The sequence below is a fragment of the Phyllostomus discolor genome, chromosome 4 (assembly GCF_004126475.2).
Source record: "Phyllostomus discolor isolate MPI-MPIP mPhyDis1 chromosome 4, mPhyDis1.pri.v3, whole genome shotgun sequence".
Classification (NCBI taxonomy): domain Eukaryota; kingdom Metazoa; phylum Chordata; class Mammalia; order Chiroptera; family Phyllostomidae; genus Phyllostomus; species Phyllostomus discolor.
Genome location: NC_040906.2, coordinates 105,652,919 through 105,678,663, shown reverse-complemented (window position 1 = coordinate 105,678,663; position 25,745 = coordinate 105,652,919). Strand labels below are relative to the sequence as shown.

The 25,745-nt window shown below is 41.1% G+C and overlaps 1 protein-coding gene across 2 annotated transcripts; it reads left to right on the top strand.

Annotated features, from left to right (window-relative positions):
• The first annotated feature begins 12,740 nt into the window (after positions 1-12,740).
• Positions 12,741-23,824, top strand: LOC114494279 (DLA class II histocompatibility antigen, DR-1 beta chain-like). 2 transcript variants are annotated; one of them, XM_028509281.2, is made up of 6 exons: positions 12,741-12,923; positions 19,407-19,676; positions 21,605-21,886; positions 22,589-22,699; positions 23,160-23,183; positions 23,467-23,824. In XM_028509281.2, the coding sequence occupies exons 1-6, from the start codon at positions 12,824-12,826 to the stop codon at positions 23,478-23,480; spliced, it is 801 nt and encodes a 266-aa protein (XP_028365082.1). In that variant the 5' UTR covers positions 12,741-12,823; the 3' UTR covers positions 23,481-23,824. The 2 variants fall into 2 exon arrangements, with proteins under 2 accessions (XP_028365082.1, XP_035879781.1); XM_036023888.1 differs by having other exon boundaries at positions 19,407-19,681; positions 21,610-21,886.
• The last annotated feature ends 1,921 nt before the right edge of the window (positions 23,825-25,745 follow it).

Here is a 25,745-nt window from a genome sequence, read left to right as displayed (position 1 = left end):
GTCCAGATGCCCATCCTGCAGCTGCTAGTCTGCTTTTCCAGAGGGAAGCATGGCTGGTCATTGGAGAGAATACCCTTTCAGATATGACACATACACTCTCATAGCCCCTTCCTGCAGCTGGAAGTAGGGTTTTTTTCATTAAATTTTTATTGAATTTATTGAGGTAACATTGCCTAATAAAATTATATAGGTTTCATGCATACAATTATATTGTATTGTGTGTTTACTACCCAAAGTCAAGTCTCCTTCCATCACCATTTATCCCCCCTTTACCATCACCTACCTCCCCCAACCCCCTTTCCCTCTGGTAATCACCATATGGTTGTTTATTAGTTTCTATTAGTTTCTTTTCTTTTTCCTTAATCCCTTGACATTTTTCACCAAGTGTCCCAATCTCCCTCCCTTCTAACAGTTGTCAGCCTGTTTTCTGTATCTATGAGTATGTTTCTACTTTGTTAGTTTATTTTGTTTATTAGATTCTACTTATCACTGAAATCATATGGTATTTGTCTTTCTCTGACTGGCTTACCCTGAAACACTGATTCAAAACAATATATTTACCCTTATGTTTATTGCAACATTGTTTACAATAGTCAAGATTTGGAAGCAGCCCAAGTGCCCACCAGTAGATGAGTAGATAAAAAAGCTACGGTACACTTACACAACAGAATACTACTTGGCTATAAAAAATAAGAAAATACTATTTTTTGTGACAGTGTGAATGGGCCTGGAGAATATTAAGCTAAGTAAAATAAGTCAATCACAAAAGTAGTTTTAAAAAGAATTTAAATTTTTAGCCTGTTTTTTACCAAAAGCATGACCAAACATTTAACTTATGCCAGTTAGTATTTTTCAAGGATGCAGCCTTAAGAGAGCAAGGTGTTGAGACAGTCTCAACAGAGTATGAAACTGAACCCAGAATGTTTTGGCATATAGGCAATGGAGGAAGGTGACGGAGTAGTGAATAGAAGTCACACTAACCTCTTCCCGGTGCCAATCTGGAATTACAACTAAAAGGTGGAGAAATTAACCAGAACAAACAACTGAACAATAGCAAGAGAGAAGTCTCAAAACCTCGGACAGACAGAAGAACCAGCTTCAACACAACTTGTCTGTACCTGCACAACAGCATACAAGACCTGCTGGGTGAAGTGACCCTCAGTTAACCAGCTGGAGGGAAGGACCCACCAAAGAAAGACCCAACAACATTCAAATCCCAAATACATGCAGAGAGACAAAATAAATGACATCCCAAGAGCAGCAAGTTCAGGCAATCAAGGAGACTGACTGCACCACTGAATCTCATAGGTCTCCTACCATAAAAGTTCACACCATAAACCCAGGTAGTCAGAACAGATCAATTTAAGAAATAGAGGCTAACAAGAACAGTCTCACAAATAATGAGAAGACAAAGAAATAAACCCCAAATGGAAGGAAAGGAGGAAGCCTCGCCAAAAATATTAAGTGAAATAGAGGTGAGTCAACTATCAGATATTAAGTTCAAAGCATTGGTTATAAGGAACCTCAATGAGGTCACAGAGAATTACCAAAAACTACAGGGAAAGTAGTTTGAACTCACTGTAAACTATATCAACATGACAAAGGACATAGAAACTATCAACAAAAGTCAAGAGGAAATAAAGAATACATCTTCTGAATTGAAAAACACATTAGAAAGAATCAAAAGCAGACTAGATGAAGCAGAGGATTGAATTAGCTAGCTGGGAGACAAGGTAGAAAAGCACCCAGAAAGAACAAGAAAAGGAAAGAGACTCAGAAAGAATGAAAAGGTGTTAAGAGAACTGCAGGACAACATGAAACACAACAATATCTATATAATAGAAACACCAGAAGGAGCAGAAGAAGATCAAGGATTAGAAAACCTGTTTGGAAAAGTAGTGATGTAAAACATCCTTAATTTTATGAGAGAAAAAGTCACACACGTCCAGGAAACAAAGAGAGTCCCAAGCAAGAGGAACCCAAAGAGGCCCACTTCAAGACACATCATAATTAAAATGGCAAAACTCTAAGGCAAAGAGAGAATCTTAAAGGCAGCAAGGGAGAAATAGGAAGTAACATACAAAGGAACACCAATAAGGCTAGCAGCTGACTTCTCAATGGAAACACTCCAAGCCAGAAGGGAATGTCAAGCAGTGAAAAGCAAAGGCCTGCAATCAAGACAATTCTATCCCGCAAGACTCTCAATTAAAATGGAAGACCAAATAAGGAGTTTCCCAGACAAAACAAAGCTCAAAGAAAACATCTCCTCCAAACCAGCTATGCAGGAGATGCTAAAGGGTCTGCTTTAAGAACAAGAATAAAAAACAATGAGAGAGAGGGGAACACAGGTATGAAAAATGGCAAAAAATAAGTACCTGTCAATAATAACCTTAAACATAAATGGATTAAATGCTCCAATCAAAAGACATATAATAGCTTAATGGATAAGAAATCATGACCCACACATATGCTGCCTACAAGAGACCCACTTCAGAACAAAAGACCTACACAGACTGAAAGAGAAGGACTAGAAACAAATATTCCAAGCAAATGAACTGGGAGAAAAGCTGAGGTAGCAATACTTATATCAGACAAACTAGACATAAAAACAAGGGCCATAAAAAGAGACTCAGAAGGTCACTTCATAATACTGAAGGTAAGACTCCATCAAGAAGACATAAACGTTGTAAATATATATGCACCCAACATAGGAGCACCCAAATACATAAGGAAAATCTTGGAGGACTTCAAGAAAGATATTGACACCAACACAATTATTGTAGGGGATTTTAACACCCACTGTCAAAATTGGACAGATCTTCTCAACAAAATATCAACAAAGGTATTGTGGCATTGAACAATGTCCTAGATGAAATGGACTTAACTGATATATATACAGTCTTTCTTCCAAAGGAAGTAAAATTCTTTTCAAATGCACATGGAACATTTTCAAAGATAGACCACATGATAGGACACAAAACAAGCTTCAACAAATTCAAGAAAATTGAATTCACTTCAAGCATTTTCTCAAACCACAAGGGACTGTAACTAGAAACCAACTTCAAGGAAAAACTCAAAAACACTCAAACTCATGGAGACTGAATGGCATACTATTAAACAATGAAAGAGTCAAGGATGAGATCAAGGAAGAAATAAAAAGGTTTGTGGAAACAAATGAAAATGAACTTACAGCAGCCCAAAACTTAGGGAATGCAGCAAAGACAGTCCCAAGAGGGAAGTTTATAGCAATACAGGTCTAAAAAGATAGAAACATTTCAAACAAATCACCTAATCCTAGACCTACAAGAACTGGAGGCACAACAGCAAAGAGAGCCCAGAACAAGTAGAAGGAAGGAAATAACCAAGATCAGAGCAGAATTAAATGACATAGAGACTAAAAGCACACTTCTAAGGATCAACAAACTCAGGAGCTGGTACTTTGAAAAGATAAACAAACCGACAAGCCTTTAAGCAGACTCATCAAGAAAAAAAGAGGACCCAAATAAACACAATCAGGCATGAAAGAGGAGAGATTAAAATTGATACCACAGAGATACAAAGGATTGTAAAAAGTTGCTGCAAAGAACTATATGCCCAGAAATTTGAAAACCCAGGTGAAATGGACAAATTTCTAGAAAATTATAATCTTCTGAAACCAAATGAACAAGAAATCAAAAGCTGAACAGATAATAACAGCTGACAAAATTGAAGCGGTAATTAAAAAAAAAACTCCCAACACACAAAAGCCCTGGACTGGACAGTTTCACCAGAGAATTCTATAAAACATTGAAGGAAAAGTTAAGCCCTATCCTTCATAGACTATTCCAAAAAATCCAAGATGGAAGACTCCCAAACTCTTTTTATGAAGCCAGCATCATCCTAATCCCCAAACCAGATAAGGACACACAAAGCAAGAAAACTTCAGGCAAATATTGCTGGTGAACATAGATGCTGAAATCCTCAACAAAATATTGGCAAACTTCATCCAGCAATACATTAAAAAGATCATACACCATGATCAAGTGGGATTCATCCAAGTGATGCAAGGCTGGCACAATATTCTCCAATCAATAAATGTATTATATCACATAAACAAAAGGAAAGACAAAAATCACATGATCATATCAATAGATGCAGGAAAAGCATTTGATAAGGTACAGCACCCATTTACGATAAAAACATTCAGCAAAGTGGGAGTAGAGGGAGTATTCCTCAACATGATAAAGGCCATATATGAGAAACCTACAGCCAACATCATACTCAGCAGACAAAAACTAAAAGCTTTCCCACGAAGATCAGAAAAATACAAGGATGCCTGCTTTCACCACTCCTATTCAGCATAGTATTGGAAGTCCTAGCCACAGCAATCAGACAAGAAAAAGAAATAAAAGGCATCCAAATTGGAAAGGAGGAAACAAAACTGTCCTTTTTTGCAGGTGACATGATAGTGTACTTAGAAAATCCTATAGACTCCACAAAAAAACTACTCGACCTAGTAAATGAATTAGGCAAAACAGTGAGATACAAAGTCAATATTCAGAGATTGAAGGCATTTTTGTACACTTACAATGAAATATCAGAAACAGAAATCAGGAAAAGGTCCTATTTGTTATAGCAACAAGAAAAATAAAGCACCTAGAATAAACCTAACCAAGGAGGTGAAAGACCTGTACTCAGAAAACTACACAACACTAAAGAAAGAAATTAAGGAAGACACAAACAAAATGAAGCATGTACCATGCTCATGTATTGAAAGAATTAACATCATCAACATGTCCATACTACCCAAAGCAATTTGCAGAGTCAATAATCCCCATTAAAATATCCATGATATATTTCACAGATATAGAACAAACATTTAAAAAATTTATATAGAACCATAAAACTCCCTGAAAAACCACAACAATTTTGAGAAAGAAGAGCAAAGTAGGAAGGATCACTATACCTGATTATCAAAGTATATTACAAGGCCACAGTAATGAAAACAGCCTGGTACTAGTAGGAACAGACACATATATCAACAGAAAAGAATAGAAGGCCCAGAAATAAACCTGGGACTCTATGGTCAATTAATATTCAACAAAGGGGGCAGAAGCATAAAATGGAGTAAAAATAACCTTTTTGACAAATGTTGCTGGGATATCTTGACAGCTTACATGCAAAAAAGAATGAAACTCGATCACTAACTTAAACCTCACACAAAAATAGACTCAAGGTGGATGAAAGACTTAAATATAAGTTGTGACACCATAAAAGTCCTAGAGGAGAACATAAGTAGGAAAATCTCAGATATTCCATGCAGCAATATTTTCACCAATATGTCCCCTAGAGCAAGGGACATAAATGAAAGAATAACCAAATAGGACTTCATCAAAATTAAAAGCTTCTGCATGGCTAAAGAGAACATCAACAAAATGAAAAGAGAACCAACCATATCAGAAATTATATTTGCAAATGATACCTCAGACAAGGGTTTGATCTCCAAAATATACAAAGAACTCACATGACTCCACTCCAGGAAGACAAACAACCCAATTAAAAAATGTACGAAGGACCTGAACAGACACTTCTCCAAGCAGGCCATACAGAGGGCTCAGAGACATCTGAAAGGATGCTCAGCATCACTAGCTATCAGAAAGATGCAAATTAAAACCACAATGAGATACTACTTCACACCAGTCAGAACGGCCACCATAACCAAATCAATAAATAAGTGCTGGTGAGGTTGTGGAGAAAAGGGAACCCAAGGAACTGTTAGTGGGAATGCAGACTGGTGTAGTCACTGTGCAAAATGGTGTGGAATTTCCTCAGAAAACCAAAATGAAACTACCTTTGGACCTGGCAATTCCACTGCTGGGACTATGCCCTAAGAATCCGGAAATACTAATTCAAAAGCACCTAAGTACACCACTGTTATGTAACCTTAGCAGCACAATTTACAACAGCCAAGTGCTGGAAGCAAGCTCAATGCCCAGCAGTGAATGAGTGGATCAAAAAACTGGTGCATTTACACAATGGAAATGCAGCAGAAAGAAAGGAGTTAATACCCTTTGCAACAGCTTGGATGAATCTGGAGAGCGTTATGCTAAGTGAAATAAGCTGGACAGTGAATGAGAAGTACAATATAATTTCACCTATATGTGGAACCTAATCAAAAAAACAAACAAGCAAGCAAAATATAACCAGAGACATTGGAATTAGGGACAAACTGATAGTAACCTGATTGGAGTTGACAAGGAATAATGGGGGAAGAGGGAGAAGGTTTGTTAAGGAACATGCATAAAGACCCATAAACAAAGCCAAAGTGGGGTAGGATCAAAGGAGGGGGGGAAATGGAGACAACTGTACTTGAACAATAATAAAAGAAAATTAAAAATTTGGTTTCTGGATACTCTTCATATTTCTTCTGAGCTACCTGGTTACCTTGGTTATTTATGGTACTTCATACATGGTTTCTTTGCCTGGGCAGGTAAAGTAGGAAAGTCTTCTCTATTAAGTACAGTTTTCTTCTTAATCACTCAACAGGTTGGGGAGTACAGGTTTTAATTTTTTTCCCCAATAGATAATGCTATAGCAGAAGTTCTTGTTTTCTCTTCCTGAACACCTGGTACCTCTGGAGTCTCAGTAAAATGGTGTCACCTTGGCCCTGGAAAATGTTCTGTATTCCTTGAGGTAGTGGGCTTTCCCTCTGTGTTCAAGTCACCTCAGTCTCAGGATACCACCAGGTGAAATGTGACAGGTAATGGGGCAGTTTTACTTCTTCCTTTCCAAATTGGATTCTTTTTATTTCTTCTTTATGTCTGATTGTTGTGGCTAATATTTCCCCTAGTATGTTGTATAAGAGTGGTGAAAGTGGACAATCCTGTTTTGTTTCTGATGTTAAGAACAATGCTTTTAGTTTTTGCCTGTTGAGTCTGATTTAGCTGTGAGTTTGCCATTTATGGCTTTTGTTATTTTGAACTATGTTTTCCCTCTATTCTGTTTTTGCTGAGAGGTTTTTTTTAACCATGAATTGTTGCTGAATTTGTGAAGTGCTTTTTCTGTATCTATTTATGAAATTATATGATTTTAATCCTTCATTTTGTTTATGTGGTATATCACATTAATTAATTTGTGGATATTGCACCAATCTTTCATCCCAGAAATAAATCTCATTTTATCATGGTGTATGATCTTAATGTAGTGCTCAATTTGGTTTGTTAACAATTTGTGAGGATGTATACATCTATGTTCATCATGGATATTGGCTTAAAATTTTCTTTCTTTGTAGTGTCTTTACATGATTTCAGAATTAGGATAATGCATAAATGCAGAATTAGGATAATGCTTCATAAAATGAGCTTGGGAGTTTTCCCTCCTCTTGAATACTCTGGAATAGTTTGAGAAGGACAGGTGTTTGTTCTTGTTTGGATATTTGGCAAACTTAATCTGTGTTTACAATTGTTATATCTTCTTCTTGGATTTATCCCTTTATAATTATGTAATATTCTTTGTCTTTCCTTACATTTTTTTGTTTTAAAGTCTCTTTAGTTTGATATGAGAATTGCTATTTCAGCTTTCTTTTTATTTCTATTTGTATGGAATGCCTTTCCATCCCTTCACTTTTGATCAGTATGTGTCTTTCTTTTTGAAGTGAGTCTCTTGTTAGTAGCAGATAGATGGGTCATATTTTAAAATCCATTCACCCTATATCTTTTTATTATAGCATTTAATCCATTTACATTTAAAGTAATTATTATTTTTTAAATTTATTTTCAGAGAGGGAAAGGAGGGAGAAAGAGAGAGAGAGAGAAACATCAATGTGCGGTTGCTGGGGGTCATGGCCTGCAACCCAGGCATGTACCCTGACGGGGAATCGAACCTGCGACACTTTGGTTCACAGCCCGCACTCAATCCACTGAGCTACACCAGCCAGGACTCATTTAAAGTAATTATTGATAAGTATGTACTTCGTGCCATTTTGTTAACTGTTTTTTGGTGGTTTTAATAGTTCTCCTCTGTTTCTTCTTTCCTTGTGGTTTGCTGGTTTTCTTTAGTGTTTTTGTTTGGTTTCGTCTCTCTTTATTCTCTGCATATGTTCTGGAAATTTTGGGTTGTGGTTACCATGAGATTTATGTGTATCATTCTATATCTAGAGCAGTCTATTTTAAGCTGATAGGTATTTAATTCTACAAGAACTACATTTTCACTTGCCCCTCCCCAGTTTGTTATTGCTGCCATGTTTTAGATCTTTTTGTTTTGTTTTAGTTGTTCTATACTTTTTGCTTTTGACCTTCACACTAGCTTTTAAATGTCTAATTAACTGTATTTATTAAGTATTTGGCATTGCCTGTGACATTTTTTCCTTTCTAATGTTTTCTAATTTCTGATTATGGCCTTTCCTTTTATGCTTAAAAAAGACTCTTTAACACTTCTGTAAAGCTGTTTTGTTTATTTAAAAAAATTTTATTGTTGTCCAATTACAATTGTCCCCATTTCCCCCCATTACTTTCCCCTGCCCTGCCCATCCCTCACCTCCCACATTCAATCCTCCCCATCACTGTTGTCTTTTTAATAATGATGAACTCCTTTAGTTTTTGTTTGTCTGGGAAACTCTTTATTTCTCCTTTAAATATGAATAATAACCTTGCTGGGTAAATTATTCTAGGTCATAAGTTCCTTTCTTTTAGTATTTTAAAGATGCCCTGCTACTCCCTTCTGTCCTGTAAAGTTAATGCAGATAAATCAGCTGATAGTTTTACTGTGTTTCCTTTGTTTGTAACTCATTGTTTTCCTCTGGCTCCCCTGAGAAGTGATCTCTCCTCAGTCCCTGGAGAGCTCCCATGACTCCCCAGCCTTATCTATGTAGTCTCTCTTTTGTTTGTTGTATCAAAAGTGGTTTGTGTATATGTGACCTCTGTGTAGGCTTTATGTGTGAAGTAGTTTTAGGAAGCCTGTTGGAGCTAGGCAGGCATTTACAGTACCTGGCACATGGCCAGTTAGGCTGGAGCAGCTCCTGGCAGGAAGGCCAGGCACTGAGGTGAAGCCCTACTGTTCTTGTTTGCTCCCTCTGTTTGGACAAAAAAACACTTCATGTAGTATGTGTGGGAATGCACTGAGGTGATTCTGCTGGTTGGCCAAAGCACCCAAATAAAACTCTGCTGGCCTTAGCCAAGTGGAGGGGGATATAAACAATGGTGCTTAGTAGCTCCTCTGGCCCAGAGAGTTCCCAAAGCTCCCAGAGGGGCTCCTCTAGTTTCACAGCCTTCTCTGTTCAGTCTCTTTCTCCTGTTTGTTGTTCAGAAGCTGTTCATTCAGCCCTCAATTGCCTTGCAGGAGTAATTGTTCTCTATATAAAGGTGACTATTTGAGTGTGCTCATGGGCAGGGGTAAATTCAGCATCTTGCTATGCTGTGACCATCTTGGACCTCCCTCCATAATGATTTGATATTTGTATTTGTTGTGAAATGGTCACCATAATAAGCCTAGTTAACCTATATACCACACATAGTTACAAAATTTGTTCTTGTGATGAGAAACTTTAAGATCTACTCTCTTGGAAGTTCCAGCCAAATGGAGGCATAGGTAGAAATGCTTTGCTTACTCACACAACCAAAAGAAGGATAACAGCCAATTTAAAAACAATAAACAACCAGAAGTGCCATAAAATCAAACTGCATGGATCTCTGACAACCAAGGAGTTGAAGAAACATTCACCCAGACTGGTAGGAGGGGTGGAGATGGGAGACAGGCAGCTGAGCAGAGAGGATATGTGGCAAGGCACTGGATCATGGGGGCGAGGTGAGGATGGCTGAACAGGAAACTAAACACTGAAGCCTAGCTGTAAAATACTGCAGGACTGTGAATGCTGAAGAAACTCCTGGTCTCACAGGAGAGTTCATTGGAAAGTGGGGCTAAAGCAGATCAAGCAAGCAGCATTATTCCCTCTCTGATCCCTCCCCCACAGACAGTGCCACAATAAAGCAAAGAGGCTTGCCCTGCCCTTGTTAATACCTAAGGCCCTGCCCCCTCACAACATAACAGGTGTGCAGAGACAAAGAAATATGGCCCAAGTGAAAGAACAGATCAAAACTCCAAAAAAAAAAAAAGAGTTAAGTGAGCAGGAGATAGAGAACCTATCTGATGCAGAGTTCAAAACACTAGTAATCAGGGTGCTCACAGAACTCATGGAGCTTGGTTGCAAAATGAAGGAAGAAATTAAGGCTACCCAAAGTGAAATAAAGCAAAATATTCATGGAACCAACAGTGAAGGGAAGGAAACCAGGACTCAAATCAATGATTTGGAACAAAAGGAAGAAATAAACCTCTAACCAGAACAGAATGAAGTTACAAGAATTTGAACAATGAGGGGTGGTTTAGAAACCTATGGGACAACTTTAAATGCTCTGTCATCTGAATCATAAAAGTGCCAAAAGGAGAAGAACAAGAGCAAGAAATTGAAAACTTATTTGAACAAGTAATGAAGGAAAACTTCCCCAATCTGGCAAAGGAAATAGACTTCCAGGAAGTCTAGGAAGCCCAGAGAGTCCCAAAGAAACTGGACCCAAGGAGGAACACACCAAGAAACATCACTGTTAAGTTACCCAAGATTAAAGATAAAGACAGAATCTTGAAAGCAGCAAGAGGAAAAGAGAGAGTTATCTACAAATGAGTGCCCATAAGACTATCAGCTGATTTCTCAAAAGAAATCTAACAGGCAAGAAGGGGCTGGAAAGAAGTATTCCAAGTCATGAAGGCAAGGACCTACATCCAAGATACTCTATCCAGCAAAGCTGTCATTTAGAATGGAAGGGCAGATGAAGTGTTTCCCAGATAAGGTAAAATTAAAGGAGTTCATCATTATCAAGCCTTTATTACATGAAATGTTAAAGGGACTTATCTAAGAAATAGAAGATCAAAAACTATGAACAGTAAAATGACAACAAACTCATAACTATCAACAGCTGAACCTAAAAAACAAAAACAAACTAAGCAAACAACTAGAATAGGAACAGAACCAGACAAATGGAGGTCATATGGAGGGTTTTCAGTGGGGAGGGGGAGGTGAAGAATGGGGGGGAAGGCATAGAGAACAAGAAGTATAATTGGTAGACCTAAAATAGACAGGGAGAGCTTAAGAATGATAAAGGAAAAAGAAAAGCCAAAAAAGTATATGTACAACCTATGGACACAAACTAAGTGGGGGAATGCTGGATGGCAGTGGGGTGTAGGGCAAAGGGGGGATAAAGAGGAGAAAAATTGGGAAAATTGTAATAGCAGAATCACTAAATATAATTAATAATAAAAAATAAAAGAAAAAGATCTACCCTTGAATATACATTGTGTCTTCAGGACATTCATTTTATAGCTGAAAGTTTGTACACTTTGACTATCTTCATCCATTTCATGCACTAAACTGTAGTCATTTTACTGCAGCAAGGTAAATATTCTGTCACTAGAAATATGAAGGCACATGATGAAGAACTGCATATCAGAACTGTCATGGAGTGAGAATTAATCCTGACATTTAGATAGAGAATGGTCCTTTAAAGTGCACTCAGGATCTGATAATTACACTTATATTAAAATTATGTGTAATAATTACATAAAGTAGAATTATACATTTAAAATTATATAATTACATCAAAGGATATAATTTCTAGCTTTTCCACAGCATTTCATTTCCTGAACATTGTATAACAATTTTATTAACAAAGTCTTTTTTAACTTTTCTTAGAAGAAAGCAAGAAGTTGAATAAGCAAGGAGGCATGTCCTTAAGAAAATGAAAAATCATGATGGAGACCAAGAGTAAGGCATTGGACATTTCTTTTCACATAAAATATTAATTGTTCTAAAGCAGAATTGTGTTATAGGCTGACTTTGAGTCCTTTATCAATCTCTCAACCTCCCGGATACTTTGGTTTAGACAGTTGGCCTTATAACATTGTTGGGTTAAAAGTTATCCAAAGGTGCTATTCAAAGGTACTTTCCCCTCCATTACATGTAGACCACCTCCTCTGAGCCCTCTCCTTATGTGTATTCTGGAGGTGTGCTAAGCTCAGCAATAGCATCAGGAGATAAATCTGAAAAACCTTTTCACTCAGGTTAATTATTGAACAACTTTCAGTTTCCTTCAGTCAGAGGCATTTCTCCTTATAAAGAGATACAGATTATATTCTCCAATCAATGGCTGTAAGTCTGTCATGTCATCAGTTACTAGGAGAAGTTGCTCCTTGAAGTGTCCACAGAAACACAACATTGTCCAGAATTAAAACACCTGAAAGATCACAGTGACTTTAATTGTTAGAGGTTTAGTAATTTCTCCAAATTTACAACACTAAGCTATGATGCAATAAGGGCAAAATTGAGGGTCTCCTAACTTGCAATCATCTTCTTCTCCATCCCCTAAACTCCTAAACACATTCATACACACATTCGTCAAAATGGCTCTGTCTGCAAGTCTGAGAAATGAGTATACTCCTGAAAGGCTCCCACTTGTACACACAGCATTGACCAACACAGAATTGGCTCATAATAGGGGCCCAATAAAATGTTTCAGAGACAACCAAATCAAACCTTTAAAGCACTAAATTAAAACAATCTTTTTAATTCAGGAAATTCTAACTTTCGGAAGAAGACCTTCATACTGAATCTCTGACCAGCATTTGATGACACCATTCATCTCTCATGCTGATTGGTTCTCAGCACTAAAATTACCCAATCCAGGAATAAAGAAATGAGTTCCTTGGTTGGTATTATTTGGGATGTGGGTGGAGAAAGGTCATAGTGCTCACTGAGTGAGACTTGCCTGCTCTCTGCACCCCGTCCTCTCCATTCTCCAGCATGCTGCGTCTGTGCTTCCCCGGAGGCTCCTGGATGGCAGGACTGGTGGTGATACTGATGGTACTGAGCCCTCTCTTGGCTTGGGCCAGCGACACACCATGTAAGTGCATATTTTGGGTAGGGGGGTGAGAAATTCTGGGGTGAAAGAAGGAAGGCATTAGCATTATCACTATGTCTAGGCTATGTCCCTTAGAATATTGTGACTTTTTCTTTGGTAACCACCTGTCTTTATCGCATGGATCCCCAATTCTTTCCACAACAAAGGGAGCCTGGGTGCTCGCCCTCCACCAGAGCTGTGTAAGGGGCTCCATGTACATAGGTCGTTTCTTCTTGGCTCTCCTCCAGTAAAGCCTCTCCAGCCCTTTGTGCCATTCCCTCGGGGTCTTGAGAGGATTTAGAAACAATGAAATCAAATCAATTCCCATCCAGTGGTTCCTTAAATAACTTAAGGCATCTTTTGAACACCTGGCCAGGATTAGTGTTCATTACGAATCTGTCTTGAATCTTTCTATATTGTCCTTTTCTCCTACATTTCCCTTTGTCTTATCTGAGTCCATGGTAGGGATTAAACTAGTAGAAATAAATTGTATGAAGTTGTGTTCCTTAAGTTAAAAAGAGTCAAATATTAGCAATTTCATAGGTTCAAATTATACACCTTGAGCAGGAGTATAGAGTATAAAGGCTGCTTTCATCCCGTGGCACTAAAGTCAATAATCCAGTCAGGGGAAATCATTGGCCTCCTGGAGTCCCAGTCCCAAATGTCACAGATCCTTTCATCACGCCTTCTGTTTTCCTTAATTAGTCATGTTTGGTTACCTCTACTTCCAGTTCTTCTCTATTCTTTTTCTTTTAAGACTTTATTTATTTATTTTTAGAGAAAGACAGGGAGAAAGAGAAGGAGAGAAACATCCATGTGTGGTTGCCTCTTGCAAGACCCCAATTGGGGACCTGGCTCACAACTCAGGCATGTGTCCTGACTGGGAATTGAACCAGTGACCTTTGGTTTGCAGGCTGGCACTCAATCCACTGAGCCATACCAGCCAGGGCTCAGTCTCTCCCTATTCTTTCCCCATATCATTCACCATTCCTGAGATCCCAAAGTTTGCACAGATCCTCAGCACTGGAACAGATCCATAGCAAGATAAAATATAGTGATATTTTCCGTTTTAAAAAAGTCACCCTTTCCTTACTGGTAAAAGTTTCTTCTAACAATAGAAAAAGAAAAAAAAAACTTTGTTTGAATTTCTCACAGAATGTAGAAGGGATATAATGTGTCATCTGAAAAAAGGAGTATAGAAGCTTGAGCCCTGCTGCTTTCCAGGATTCCTACAATGATGAAGTCTCAGAATCTGGGTTCATTCATTGAGGCCACAGATATTTATTTATCTGAGCAACTATTATTCACTAGGCTGTGTTCTGGGCTCAGAGAATCCTATTTGAATATGATAGAAAGTGCCCTATTATCATGGAACTAAGCTAACATCAGGGGAGTAAGACAATAAATAACCCCACTACATTTAAGAAAAAAAATTCAGGGAGTATTAATGGCTCTGAAAAACAATATACCAGGTATATAGGACAGAGAGAATCGAATTTACCTGACTTCAGTTCAGGTGGTTAGGGAGATCTCCCTGAGAATGTGACATTTTTTAAAGACCTGAATGATGAGGGAAGCCATCATGTGAAGATCTAAGGGACAAGAGTTCCAGGGAAAGGAACAGGGAAATGCCAAAATGTGGGAACATGTTTGCCATGTTTCAGGGACAGAAAGAAGGCTAGAGTGGCTCAGGCACAGCCAGCAAGTTGAAGAGTGACATTGAGATAGGAAGAGGGTAGAGAAAATGGGAGATAAATCATACTGGGCTCTAAGGCCGTGGTAAGAAATTTGAATTTTATTTGAAGAAACATGAAAACAAGGAGAGTCCATTTATATTTATTTAAAAAAATAACACCAGCTACCATGTGGATACTGGGTTGTAGGGGTTCACTGAGTGGAGTCAGTGAGGCCATTAGGAACATAGACAAGTTCTCCAGGGAAAACATGCTCAGGGCTCCATTTCATGTGGTAGTGACAAGGTAAGCAGATTTCAGGTAGATTTTGCATGACTTTTAATGGGTCAAATGGGGGAGGAGTACAAAATCAAGCTTATCCCTAAAAAGTTTGCCTTAAATAATTTGAATAAATTTAGTGGTGCTATTTATTGAAATAAGGAAGATTATAAGAAAATAATTTGAAGTGGGTGGTTAGGAATAAATATTTTAAGTTTGAAAGGATTTTTTGACATTTATGTGGACCTGTCAAGAGGTCAGTTGAATACAGGAACCTTGAGTTTGGGGGCCAGCCAGGGCTGGAGGTATGTATGCTGGTGTCATTAACACATATGCTGTGTTAAAATCCAGGAAAGTGGGGAAGGCCACACAGTGAGTGAGCAAGTGTGTGTGACAGACAAGAAGATGGGAAGGGCTGAGCACAGAGGACCAAGTGCTAGTGAGGCAGCCAAGGGGACTGAGAAGGGGTTCCAGCAGTGTTGAGGAAAACCAAGAGTGTGATGCATAAAGGTGAAGGGAAGCCGATTTTCCCAGAGGAGAGATTGGCCAGGTGTGGAAAGGAGGTGGGGAAGCAAGAACATGCAGAGAAATGAGCACTGAGTTTGGCAGATGTAATGTGTGCAGTCAGTGAATTGTACAAGATGGAAACCAGAATGGACTGTTTGAAGAGAGAATGGGAACTGAAGACGTGAAGGATGGATTATAGGTGACTCTTCTGAGCAGCTGACCTCAGGGAGAGACTGAGCTCCAGAACCAGGAGTCAGCTGGACCTGAAGCACAAGAATATGCAAGCCTGTAAAGAAGCTGGGAGGATTTCAGTCAGGAGCAAGGAATCACAACAGTCATCTTGAATGCAGAAGTGATTGGTTATGCAAAAACCCACTGACTATACAGCCAGTGTTTATTCATGACCTAAAATAGACCAGTTATCACCCTAGATAATGAGGATGGAGGCATCAACAAAACAAATCTGGTCTCTATCAGCATAGAGCATCGTAACATTCTGCAGTTACTATTTATCAGGCCTATAAATTTGAGTATGTAATTCTCATAACTATCCTATCTGCATTAATTAAAAATGTAATACTCTATGGAATCTAAAATTCAAAGTTTAAGTAACTCACCTAGAATCTCACAGTCAGTTGTAGAACCTGGAGTACATAGTCTGACCCTCAGTGGCTAGGAAGGCCCTCTCCTCTACATCAGCGAACTTACACGAGGGTCGTGTATGTCGCGTTATTATTACACACAAACTGAACTTCTGTCCTCATGTGTTCAAACTGATACTTAGTGATACAATTAATTAAAGACAACTGCCAAGTTATGATGAAGATATTTGCTTTAGGAAGCTAAAAAGAGAAAGATCTTGTGAGCTTGCCTTCATGGGGGTTCTAAGAATTAAAATAACAATGTATTTATTGATTACTTATTATGTGATCAGTGCTACTTAATTTCACACTTAACATATCCTGTGAGGAGTATACTATCACTAAATCTATTTTAGAGATGAAGAAAAAGAGGCACATGGATATTAAAATCTGACCCAAGTGGAAGTGTTAATATTCAAAATTAGATTTTCTAATTCTAATTAGAAAATCAAGTTTGGGCTTCTAACCACCATAGTGAACAGTGGCTTGGCTGAGTCTGAGTTACTGATGAAATTTCTGACATTCACATGTGCCAGTGTGTGTCTGAGGGTTGAGGGTGGGCAGATGCAAGGGCTGCTAGTTCTGATGTAGAGGAGAAATTCACATTCATTTTGCATTTATGATTTGAAAAGCTCCATATGGGCTCACACTATTTGTAGACTACCATGAGGAAGAACACAAAGAAGTGTTAAATACACTCCCTTTTCTGAGATTTTATTAGCAAGATGGGCTAGGGTTGACAAATAAAATACCAGATGCCCAGTTAAATCTGAATTTCAGAGAAACAACAATTATTTATTTGAAATCCAAATTTAACCTGGCATTCTGTATTTTTATTCATTATATTTGGAAACCTTAAGTTGGGCAGTGAACATGGACCAACAGTGCTAACCACAGAGGCTACAGTGAACAGCAACTTCACACATTTTTATTTTTCAACTTTCTCATATGTCAGGAGGTACTAGAGAATTTGTGGACAAATGTGGTCTGACCAGAGTGCCCTCCTCTCTGCCCTCATTTCTAAGTGAAGGTCTCTATTCAAAGCCTGGGAACCTGCTCATTTCTGTAAACTGTCTCCATGAGAATGTTAATCTAGTTTCTCCCCTTCTGAGGGGAAATGACTAGAAAAAATTAGAGTTCCACATCTGGCCACGGCTGGTAATTCGATGCCCCTCTGGTATTATTGGGAGCAGGACACAGAAAATGAATTAGTGGGGACATTGTACAGAAATCAAATGGCTGTGGCTGTAGTTTTCTACTGTAGATAAATAGTGGACCAGCAGCAGAGAAATTAAGAATGAAGATGATGTGAAGGATACATTATATGACTTGGTGATTGGTTGACAAGGCAAAGAATAGGTAAACAGGTCCTGAACAAATTTATTTTGCTAAAAATATTACTGTGTACAGGTACAAGACTGCTAAAAAATACAAATTTCATATAGGACCAAGATTTTCAACAGATATAATATTAATAGAACTTTCTATGTATTTTCACCTGCTCCATAATTAACAGTGGCCTTTTCACCACAGGTTTTTCAGATGGTTCACACCAGTGGAGCTCACCCTGTGAAGGTTCACTACACCTTCCCCCTCTGCCCACCCCTGGAACATCTGGCAATATCTGGAGCCATGTTTCATTGTCACCCCAGGGGTTTCTTCTGATGACTAGTGGGTAGAGAGGCCAGGGATGCTGTGTACAGCCTACTGTATACAGAACATCCAGGCCACCCCCAACCACAAAGAATTTTCTGGTTCAAAATGTCAATAGAGTTGAGGCTGAGAACACTGTTTTACACTGGCTGTTTCTAAAACTTTTAGACTCACAATTTATACACACACTCACCTTCCAATTCAGTTCTTCATGGTTTATTTTAGCTCATCATAGAGAGAAAGGAGAGAGAGAGAGAGAGAGAGAGAGAGAGAGAGAGAGAGTTGTATAAACTCACTGCTTTCTTGTTGAATCCATTCAATCAAGTGAAGTTTAAAATCTTCGTTTTTACTTTTTGCCTTATGCAATGGTTTTCAAAATTTCACGAGTTCTTGGTCATCACATCTGTAATTAATTTTCAACTAATCTTTTTAAGTCACAAGTATTTTCAGTAAAGTGTCTCAGATTTCTGCAGTAATTCTACTTTCGGCATTACTGATGAGATCAGAAGTTTCCATTTATTCTTCTTAGGTTTTTTTTTTTTTTAAGATTATTTATTTACTCTTAGAGAGAGTGGGAGGGAGAGGGAAAAAGAGGGACAGAAACATCAATGTGTGGTTTTTCTCTTGCACGGCCCCCAACTGGGGACCTGGCCGGCAACCCAGGCACCTGCCCTGACTGGTTCTGAAACCAGGACCCTTAGGTTCCCAGGCTGGCACTTAATCCACGGAGCCACACCAGCCAGGGCTAGTCCTCTTATTTTTAACCACCGGTTTATTCTTCTGGTTTTCTTAGTTTTCTGGGTTTGGACATGCAGAAGAGATGTAGTCCTACTGAGATTATGCTTATTTCTCCCTGAAACTTGTCAGTAGTTCCCCCTTATATTTGGTGTACGGTCCCATCCTCACTCACCCGCAGGCTCTGGGCACCGGCCCCGCCTGACTGTCCAGTCCCATCTCTCCCGCCTCCCTCCCACTGCCTGCGCCTCAGGGAGCTGCTCTCCCCCGGTCGCTGGAGCAGGTTCGCGGGTTCTGTCCGGCTGTTGCCCGTGCTGCAGCCTTTCCCGGGAATGTGCCTCCCTTCCCCAAACTATACTCACCTGTGTTCCTCCAGCTCACACAGACCCAACCTTCTTGTCACATCTCCAGCGTCACTCAGAGGCCCCTTCCTGTCGCCCTAACTTAGATCCCGTTAGTGTTCTCTGTTCTGGAACCCCACCCTTTTCTCCTGAGATTCTCGCTCCTGCGTGAGTTCTCGGTGGCTGGGCCCGACCGAGACGCCCCAGAGCGGCGGCTGCGGCCGTTTTCCTCCTGGATTCCCAGGGGCGGCGGGCGTGGGGCGGGGGGGGGGGGGAGGCCGAGACGGGGTCCCAGCGACCCGGAGGTTACAGACCGAGCGAGGAGGCGGGGTCACGGGACAGGAGGAGAGGGGAGGGGGAGGGGGAGGGGGGAGGGGGGAGGGGGGAGGGGAGGCTCCGGGAAGGAGGCCGTGATGGCAAGAACCCTCGCCCGGCGCCGCCGAGTCCCGCAGCCCCACGGGGAGGCCGAGGGGATCCGCGGCGGCTGAGGGCCCCGGGGGTCTCCCCCGCCCCCCCTCCCTCCGGCCCGGACGAGGGGCGACCCCGGAGCTGGCAGTCGGGGTGCCGGGGCCTCGTGTCCCCACGGCCGGGCGCCCGCACCGGGCGGCGTCGCCGTCGGTCTCTAACCCGTGTGACCGGGTCGTCCTGTCCCCACAGCGCCTTTCGTGGAGCAGTTTAAGTCCGAGTGTCACTTCACCAACGGGACGCAGCGGGTGCGGTACCTGCAGAGATACTTTCACAACCGGCAGGAGTTCGCGCGCTTCGACAGCGACGTGGGGCAGTTCCGCGCGCTGACGGAGCAGGGGCGGCCGAGCGTCGAGCACTGGAACCGGGACAAGGACTACATGGAGCAGAGGCGGGCCGCGGTGGACGCGTACTGCAGACACAACTACGGGGTGTTCGATGGATTCCTGGTGCAGCGGCAAAGTGAGCGCAGCGGGGGGACGGGGGTGTGCGTGTGCGCGTGTGTGTGCGTCTGCGTGTGTACGTGTGCGTGCGTGTGTGTGCAGGACTGCGAGAGATCACACGTGTGAGGCGCCTGCGGGGCCGCGGTCGAGGTAGCCGGGTGACGACGGCCTGTGTGAGGGACACGGCGGTGCTGCCGGGTTGGGGTGCGGGTTCGGGGAGCGGAGGTCAGGGGTGAAAGGCCGGGGAGAGGGTGGGAGGAGGGGAGTCGCCGTGCATCGTGACCAAACCCTCCTTAACCCTGAACTCCTGGGTCAGGGCCGTGTGTTTGCTGCGGGAGCGTTTCTTTGGGGAGTAGGATCAGGCCGAGTTTTGGGGAGCGGGGCCTCTGAGGCTTCTTTTAGGTCTTCCTTGCTTTTTTTGATTAGTGCACATATTTTTACATAGTTGAAGTGATTATATAATCAGGGTTTTTATTATGATTTGTTACTTTACCTATGGATGTTACTATTTTTATAATGCTGATAGTATTTAAGTAGTTACATATTATCTTTTTTATAGTTGTGACAGTTTACCTCACATTCTAAATTTTTTCAATATTACCAAATAGTTAAAATTTTTATTTTTAACTTGTACTTTGATTTCTAAGGTTCTTGAACATTTTTCACATATTTATTGGTTAGTTGTTCCTGCTTTAAGAATTGCCTGTTGTCTATCATCTCTGGGGGCCTGGTGTTTCTCTCGGTGATTTTATGGGTTCTCCATGCAGTAAGGTGAACACTTTGCTAATGTGCCATTCAGCAGTTTCTCCAGTTCCTGGTTTCTATGTTGTTTCTGTTTTATTACTTTCCACGTTTAGAATTTAAACATCTTTAATATAATAAAATGTACTGCAAAGTTGTTAGCAATGATTTACTCACAATCTTAAATCTACCATTTGTGGTGCTGTAAAAAAGGTTTTCCCCCAGGTTTCTTTTCCTCCTCCTCTTCCTTGTCCTTCTCCTCTTCCTCCCCCTCCCCTCCCCTACTCCTCTGTTGTATTAATTGAGCTTGGTCTCAGGCAGGAAACACACATACTAATGAGTCCCAGACCCTTCCTTGAGCTCAAATATCAGCTAAAAAGAAAAGACAATATTAAAATAATAACAATCCCAATAATAGATATGCTTCTTTTGAAAAGGAGAGGGATTGCTCAACTGAGTGTAATTATAAGTATTTTTAAATAAATGACTTTCCTTGCTCCTTCCCCTCTCCCTCAGGACTTATACTTTTCAGGGACTCAAAATCACCTGTGTGTTTCATGCTTTCCAGGTAGGACCAGTTCTGTGGAGTTCTCAGGTGTGAGTGTCCCATTCCCATCTTCCCCAAGCTATTCCCCAATTTATCCATGCTGCTTTGAATTATGTTTCCTCTCCAAGTGAACAAGCATAATAAATACGTAACATATATTGATAGCTAAGTTTCAGCCATTGTTTTACATATTTGAGGTCCATTGATCCTCATATACCCATAGGCGATAAGTAAGTGTTCTTATCCTCATTTGTAGGTGAGAAAGCTCAGAATGGAGGAATGTAAAAATTTGCTCAGGGTCTGCCAGTAAGGGGCAGTGCCTGGATTTGAACTCAGACAGCCCTGCTCCAGAAATCACACTTTTAATTAATACATTATATGCCTTGCAAAGATTTGTAAACACTTCAACAGTGAATAACTTTCAAGACATGAAAAAATCCCACAAATGTCCTCAGCCTCTCTCAGATCAGGTGGCCTATGCTGTAGGGATAGATTTGAGGCTCATGAGACTAACTCCTGCTGGGCCACAGGGCCACCTCTGAGGGAGGCCTGCGGGAGACTAGAACCAAGGACTAGAGACGAGGCGGAAAGGCAGCCAACCCGGGAGCCGCCTCTGCGTCCCTCATGCCCTCCCCCCGCCCCTGCCTTTTCTCTCCTAGCCTCACCTACAGTGACTGTGTACCCTGCAAAGACACAGCGCCTACAGCACCACAACCTCCTGGTCTGCTCTGTGAATGGTTTCTACCCCGGTAACATTGAAGTCCGGTGGCTGCGGAACGGCCAGGAAGAGGAGGCTGGGGTGGTCTCCACCGGCCTGATCCGGAATGGAGACTGGACCTTCCAGATCCTGGTAATGCTGGAAACCGTTCCCCAGAGTGGGGAGGTCTACACCTGCCAAGTGCAGCACCTGAGCCTGACGGACCCTGTCTCTGTGGAGTGGAGTAAGAAATGTTCTCTCCTCACTGGGGCTTCACCTGCCACGGGGGGCTTTGCTCATCCCTGAGTGTCAGGGTTCTCTCCTCCCCACATCACGTTTTCATTCGCTGTGTTCTCTCCTTCCGCACAGGTCAGGGGGGTGGGGGTTGCCCTGTGACAATTTCTATAAATACTTAGAGTCCTTGGGGAGCTGTTGTTCCTGGCCGTCAGAAGAGAGGTTGTCCCTGTTATGAACTTTTCCACGATGTCACAGGTCATGTTCCTCCTTGGCCCTGGGCACCATTCTACTGCCTTGGCTGGGCTGGTACTTCTGCACTGTTGCTCTGAGTTGTCCAATGAGATCTGAGCAAAGCCACATCCTCTACAGCATAGGGAACTTCCTGACACAGGGAGAGTTCAGTCTCTGCTCTGCAGTCCGTTAGCTCTGTCACCCTGGACAAGGACTCCAACTTACTGAGCCCCAGGCTCCGCATCCATCAGATACAGAAGCAGTGGCCTTATGTCAGGGCCATGAAATTTCAATGAGTTCAGTGCCTGAACCTCATGTCTCCTCAGTGTGATTATTAAGTCTCTTTTCCAGAAATGGCCAGTTGTTCTGGTTCTTCTAGGGAAGGCTTCTTCCCACTCTCAAAGCTCTCAGTCCCAGAGTGTCAATCAGAGAAGGTGAGTTTGGGATAAAAGTCACTAAAACCAGCTTCTTCTCTCAGGGGCACAGTCTGAATCTGCACAGAGCAAGATGCTGAGTGGAGTTGGGGGCTTCGTTCTGGGTCTGCTCTTCCTTGGGGCGGGGCTGTTCATCTACTTCAGGAATCAGAAAGGTAAGGAACCTTTGGGCAGCTGAAGGTCCCCATAGACTGTGTGGTGGAAGAAATACGACTTTGTTCAAGTTAGTTCTCTGTATGTCAGTGGCCCCATATAAAGTCCTTCCCTGTTTGATCTCAAATTTCCTGGAAACCCAGAAATAAATAGTACATGGTCAATTATGGTGGAAACATAAGGAATTATGGCCTGTAGAGGTAAGAGAAGGGTTAACATGTATGGGCATTTGGGTCAAAATCCTGGAATAAATGAAGGAACAGATACTACAGTTAATAAAATTACTCTGGATTTGTGTGACTGAAGCTTCGTGGGTCACTGCTTTCAGATTCTGCTCTCCTCTCTACTCTGGTGGGTTGTGGCGTTAGAGAAATTTCAGATGTTCCAGGGCTGAGAACACTGTATTTGGGGACAGATTTACCTTTATATCTTTTAAGTCTATATTTTCCTTCTCTTTCCCAGGACACTCTGGACTTCAGCCAACAGGTAATGCTCTTTAACTATTTTAGAGACATATTTAATTTTCCTAGAATAGAATGTAGAGGTGACAGAAATAATGGGAAAGCCTTTGGATCTGACTTCTGGTCAGGCAGTGTACACTAAACTTCTCACCACTTAATAAAAGGCCTGCTCTAAAGCAGCTTTGGCTTAGGGTGACCTGGGAACTTTTCTTCATCTTACTTTGGAGCTATAACAGGAGGCCCTGAGATGGAGGGGGAAAAGTTGCTTGTTGGCTAGGTCTGGGAAGAGCATTCTCCTCTGTCTGCAGGACTCCTGAGCTGAAGTGACAATGGTGACGCTGGAGGAAGAGAGAACCTTCTGTCCCCACTTCTTCACAGCATGGGAAGCTTTCCTGCTTGGCTCTTACTCCACAAAGAGAGTGCTTCCTCAGGATCTGCTATGGTCCTGGTTCAGTGACCCTGCCGATCACATCCTCCCTGCCGGCTTCCTCAGTCCCTGCCCTTGACCTGGAAGTCCTCGTATCGACCAACTGCAGAGCCTTACTTACTTTTGTTCCTTCCCTGGTCCCTCTGTATTCAACCCTTACTGTCTCCTATGCACTTGAATTTACCCTCTGCCCACATTTCTTTATAAAATTTTCCCCAATTAATATGGAGTGAAAATCATCTGCTTCATATGGCTACAAGGACAAGAAGTAGAAAGAAAAGAGAATGAAAGGATTTCATCACAATACACTAATAATTTTCATTTATAGTCCTGAACTTTGATCACATGGGGATCTGGAAGATTTCCTTGCTCCTTTCATGCTTTTTCACAAGTTTTCTGCATTCTGTGATTAGGTATTTTTTCCTGAGCTGGGAGAAAGCCTGCAATGAACCCATACATGGTGGTCCCCTACATCTTTGTTTCTCAAAGGCAAACACATAAGTCCCTTTGCAGCATGGGACACAGAAAGGGGACAATGAGTATAAGAAATGCAGGTCAGTTGTAAGGATGTGATACATTTAAAATTTTTATAATCATGTTCTTCGGTCTCTTTTTCTCTGATTGTTTTTTAAAGAATCTAAACCTGGGTACTTCTTATAATTTAAAAAGCTTTATTGAACTGAAAGAGGGAGGAAGAGAAAGATTTGTTGTTCTACTTATTTATGCATTCATTGGTTGCTTCTTGTATGTGCCCTGCCCAGGGGTGAAACTGGCAACCTTGGCATATTGGGGCAACACTCCAGCCAACTGAGCTACACATCCAGGAAAAACCTGGGTACTCCTTTAAAAAAAGAAGGAAAGAAAAAAGAAAGAATTTATTTATTTATTTATTTATTTTTATTTAAGAGAGAGGAAGGGAGGGGAAAAAGAGGGAGAAAAACATGTATCAGTTGCCTGGCATGTGCCCTGATGAGGAATTAAACTGGTGACCTTTCAGTTTGCAGGCTGATGCCCAACCCACTGAGCCACATCAGTCAGGGAAAACCTGGGTACTTCCTGAAGTCCCTGTTTATTAGAATAATGGTGGGCTTCAATAACTCAGTCTTTTCTGTCTCATAGATAAAAATCAGTGCTGTACTGACTCTTTGCCTTGAGGTGCACCCTCCCTCATAAATAGGTCTTAGAGCACAGGTGTCAAACTCATTTTCACCGGGGGCCACATCATCCTCAAGGTTGCCTTCAAAGGGCTGAATGTAATTTCTACTCCTTAATACTTAAGGAGTAGTTACATTTACATAGTCCTAAAATTATTTCAGCCTTTTGAAGGCAACCTCAAGGCTGATATGGCCTTCAGTGAAAATGAGTTTGACACCGCTGTTTAGAGGCTTCAGGACAAAGCACAACTCTAGTGGAAAAGATGCACCTCTGAGGCCCTCCAGGTTGTGTGACCAACTCAGTGTCTGTCACAGGAAACTCCTGTGTGGATCTTGTCTTAGCATAAATCAGAGACAATAATGGGAAGCAAGGGGGGAGTGTATGAATACACTGATGTACATCCAAACAATGAAGAACTCTGCACCAGAAGGAAAAATGAGAATAGTCTGCAATGGAATAATCTCTAGAATATGTTTGGAGCAAGGAACAAGAGTGGTTGCATAATACACAGCATATGTTTTTAATAAAATAGAGGAGAGTGGGAATCTATAGTTATAGCTGTTCTCTCTCCCTCTATTTGTAAATAGAAACAATGGAGAATTTTAAAAAATGGTTTTCTGTGGGGCACAATGAGGGTTGAGGGATAAAAGGCAGACTTTTAAAATATATGTTATTTAATAATTTTATATTGAGGAACATTAAAATATTGTATATAATAGAAAGTTTAAGTCACAAGTTTAAAAAGACAATCCATGAAAACTGAGAACAAACTAACAATTGAAATAATCTTGACAAAAATGTATACTGAAAAACAAGCATCAAAACATTTTGATCCTTGCATAAAACATTGTGAAACTGTAATTGTAAAACAGTATTTGGTTCTACACTTCACAGACTCTCATAATAGGAGGGAGCTGGATAGGTTTCAGAGGACAGCTAATGTGGTTAGAAGAGGGTGGGTTCTGCTCTTGTGTTTCATCTGAACAGTTAAAGTGTGAATCTAAA

Coding starts and splice junctions, on each gene's coding strand:
- LOC114494279 (XM_028509281.2), top strand. CDS start 12,824: ATGCTGCGTCTGTGCTTCCCCGGAGGCTCCTGGATGGCAGGACTGGTG. Junction 12,924..19,406: donor TTGGGCCAGCGACACACCAT/GTAAGTGCATAT, acceptor CTGTCCCCACAG/CGCCTTTCGTGGAGCAGTTT. Junction 19,677..21,604: donor ATTCCTGGTGCAGCGGCAAA/GTGAGCGCAGCG, acceptor TTTCTCTCCTAG/CCTCACCTACAGTGACTGTG.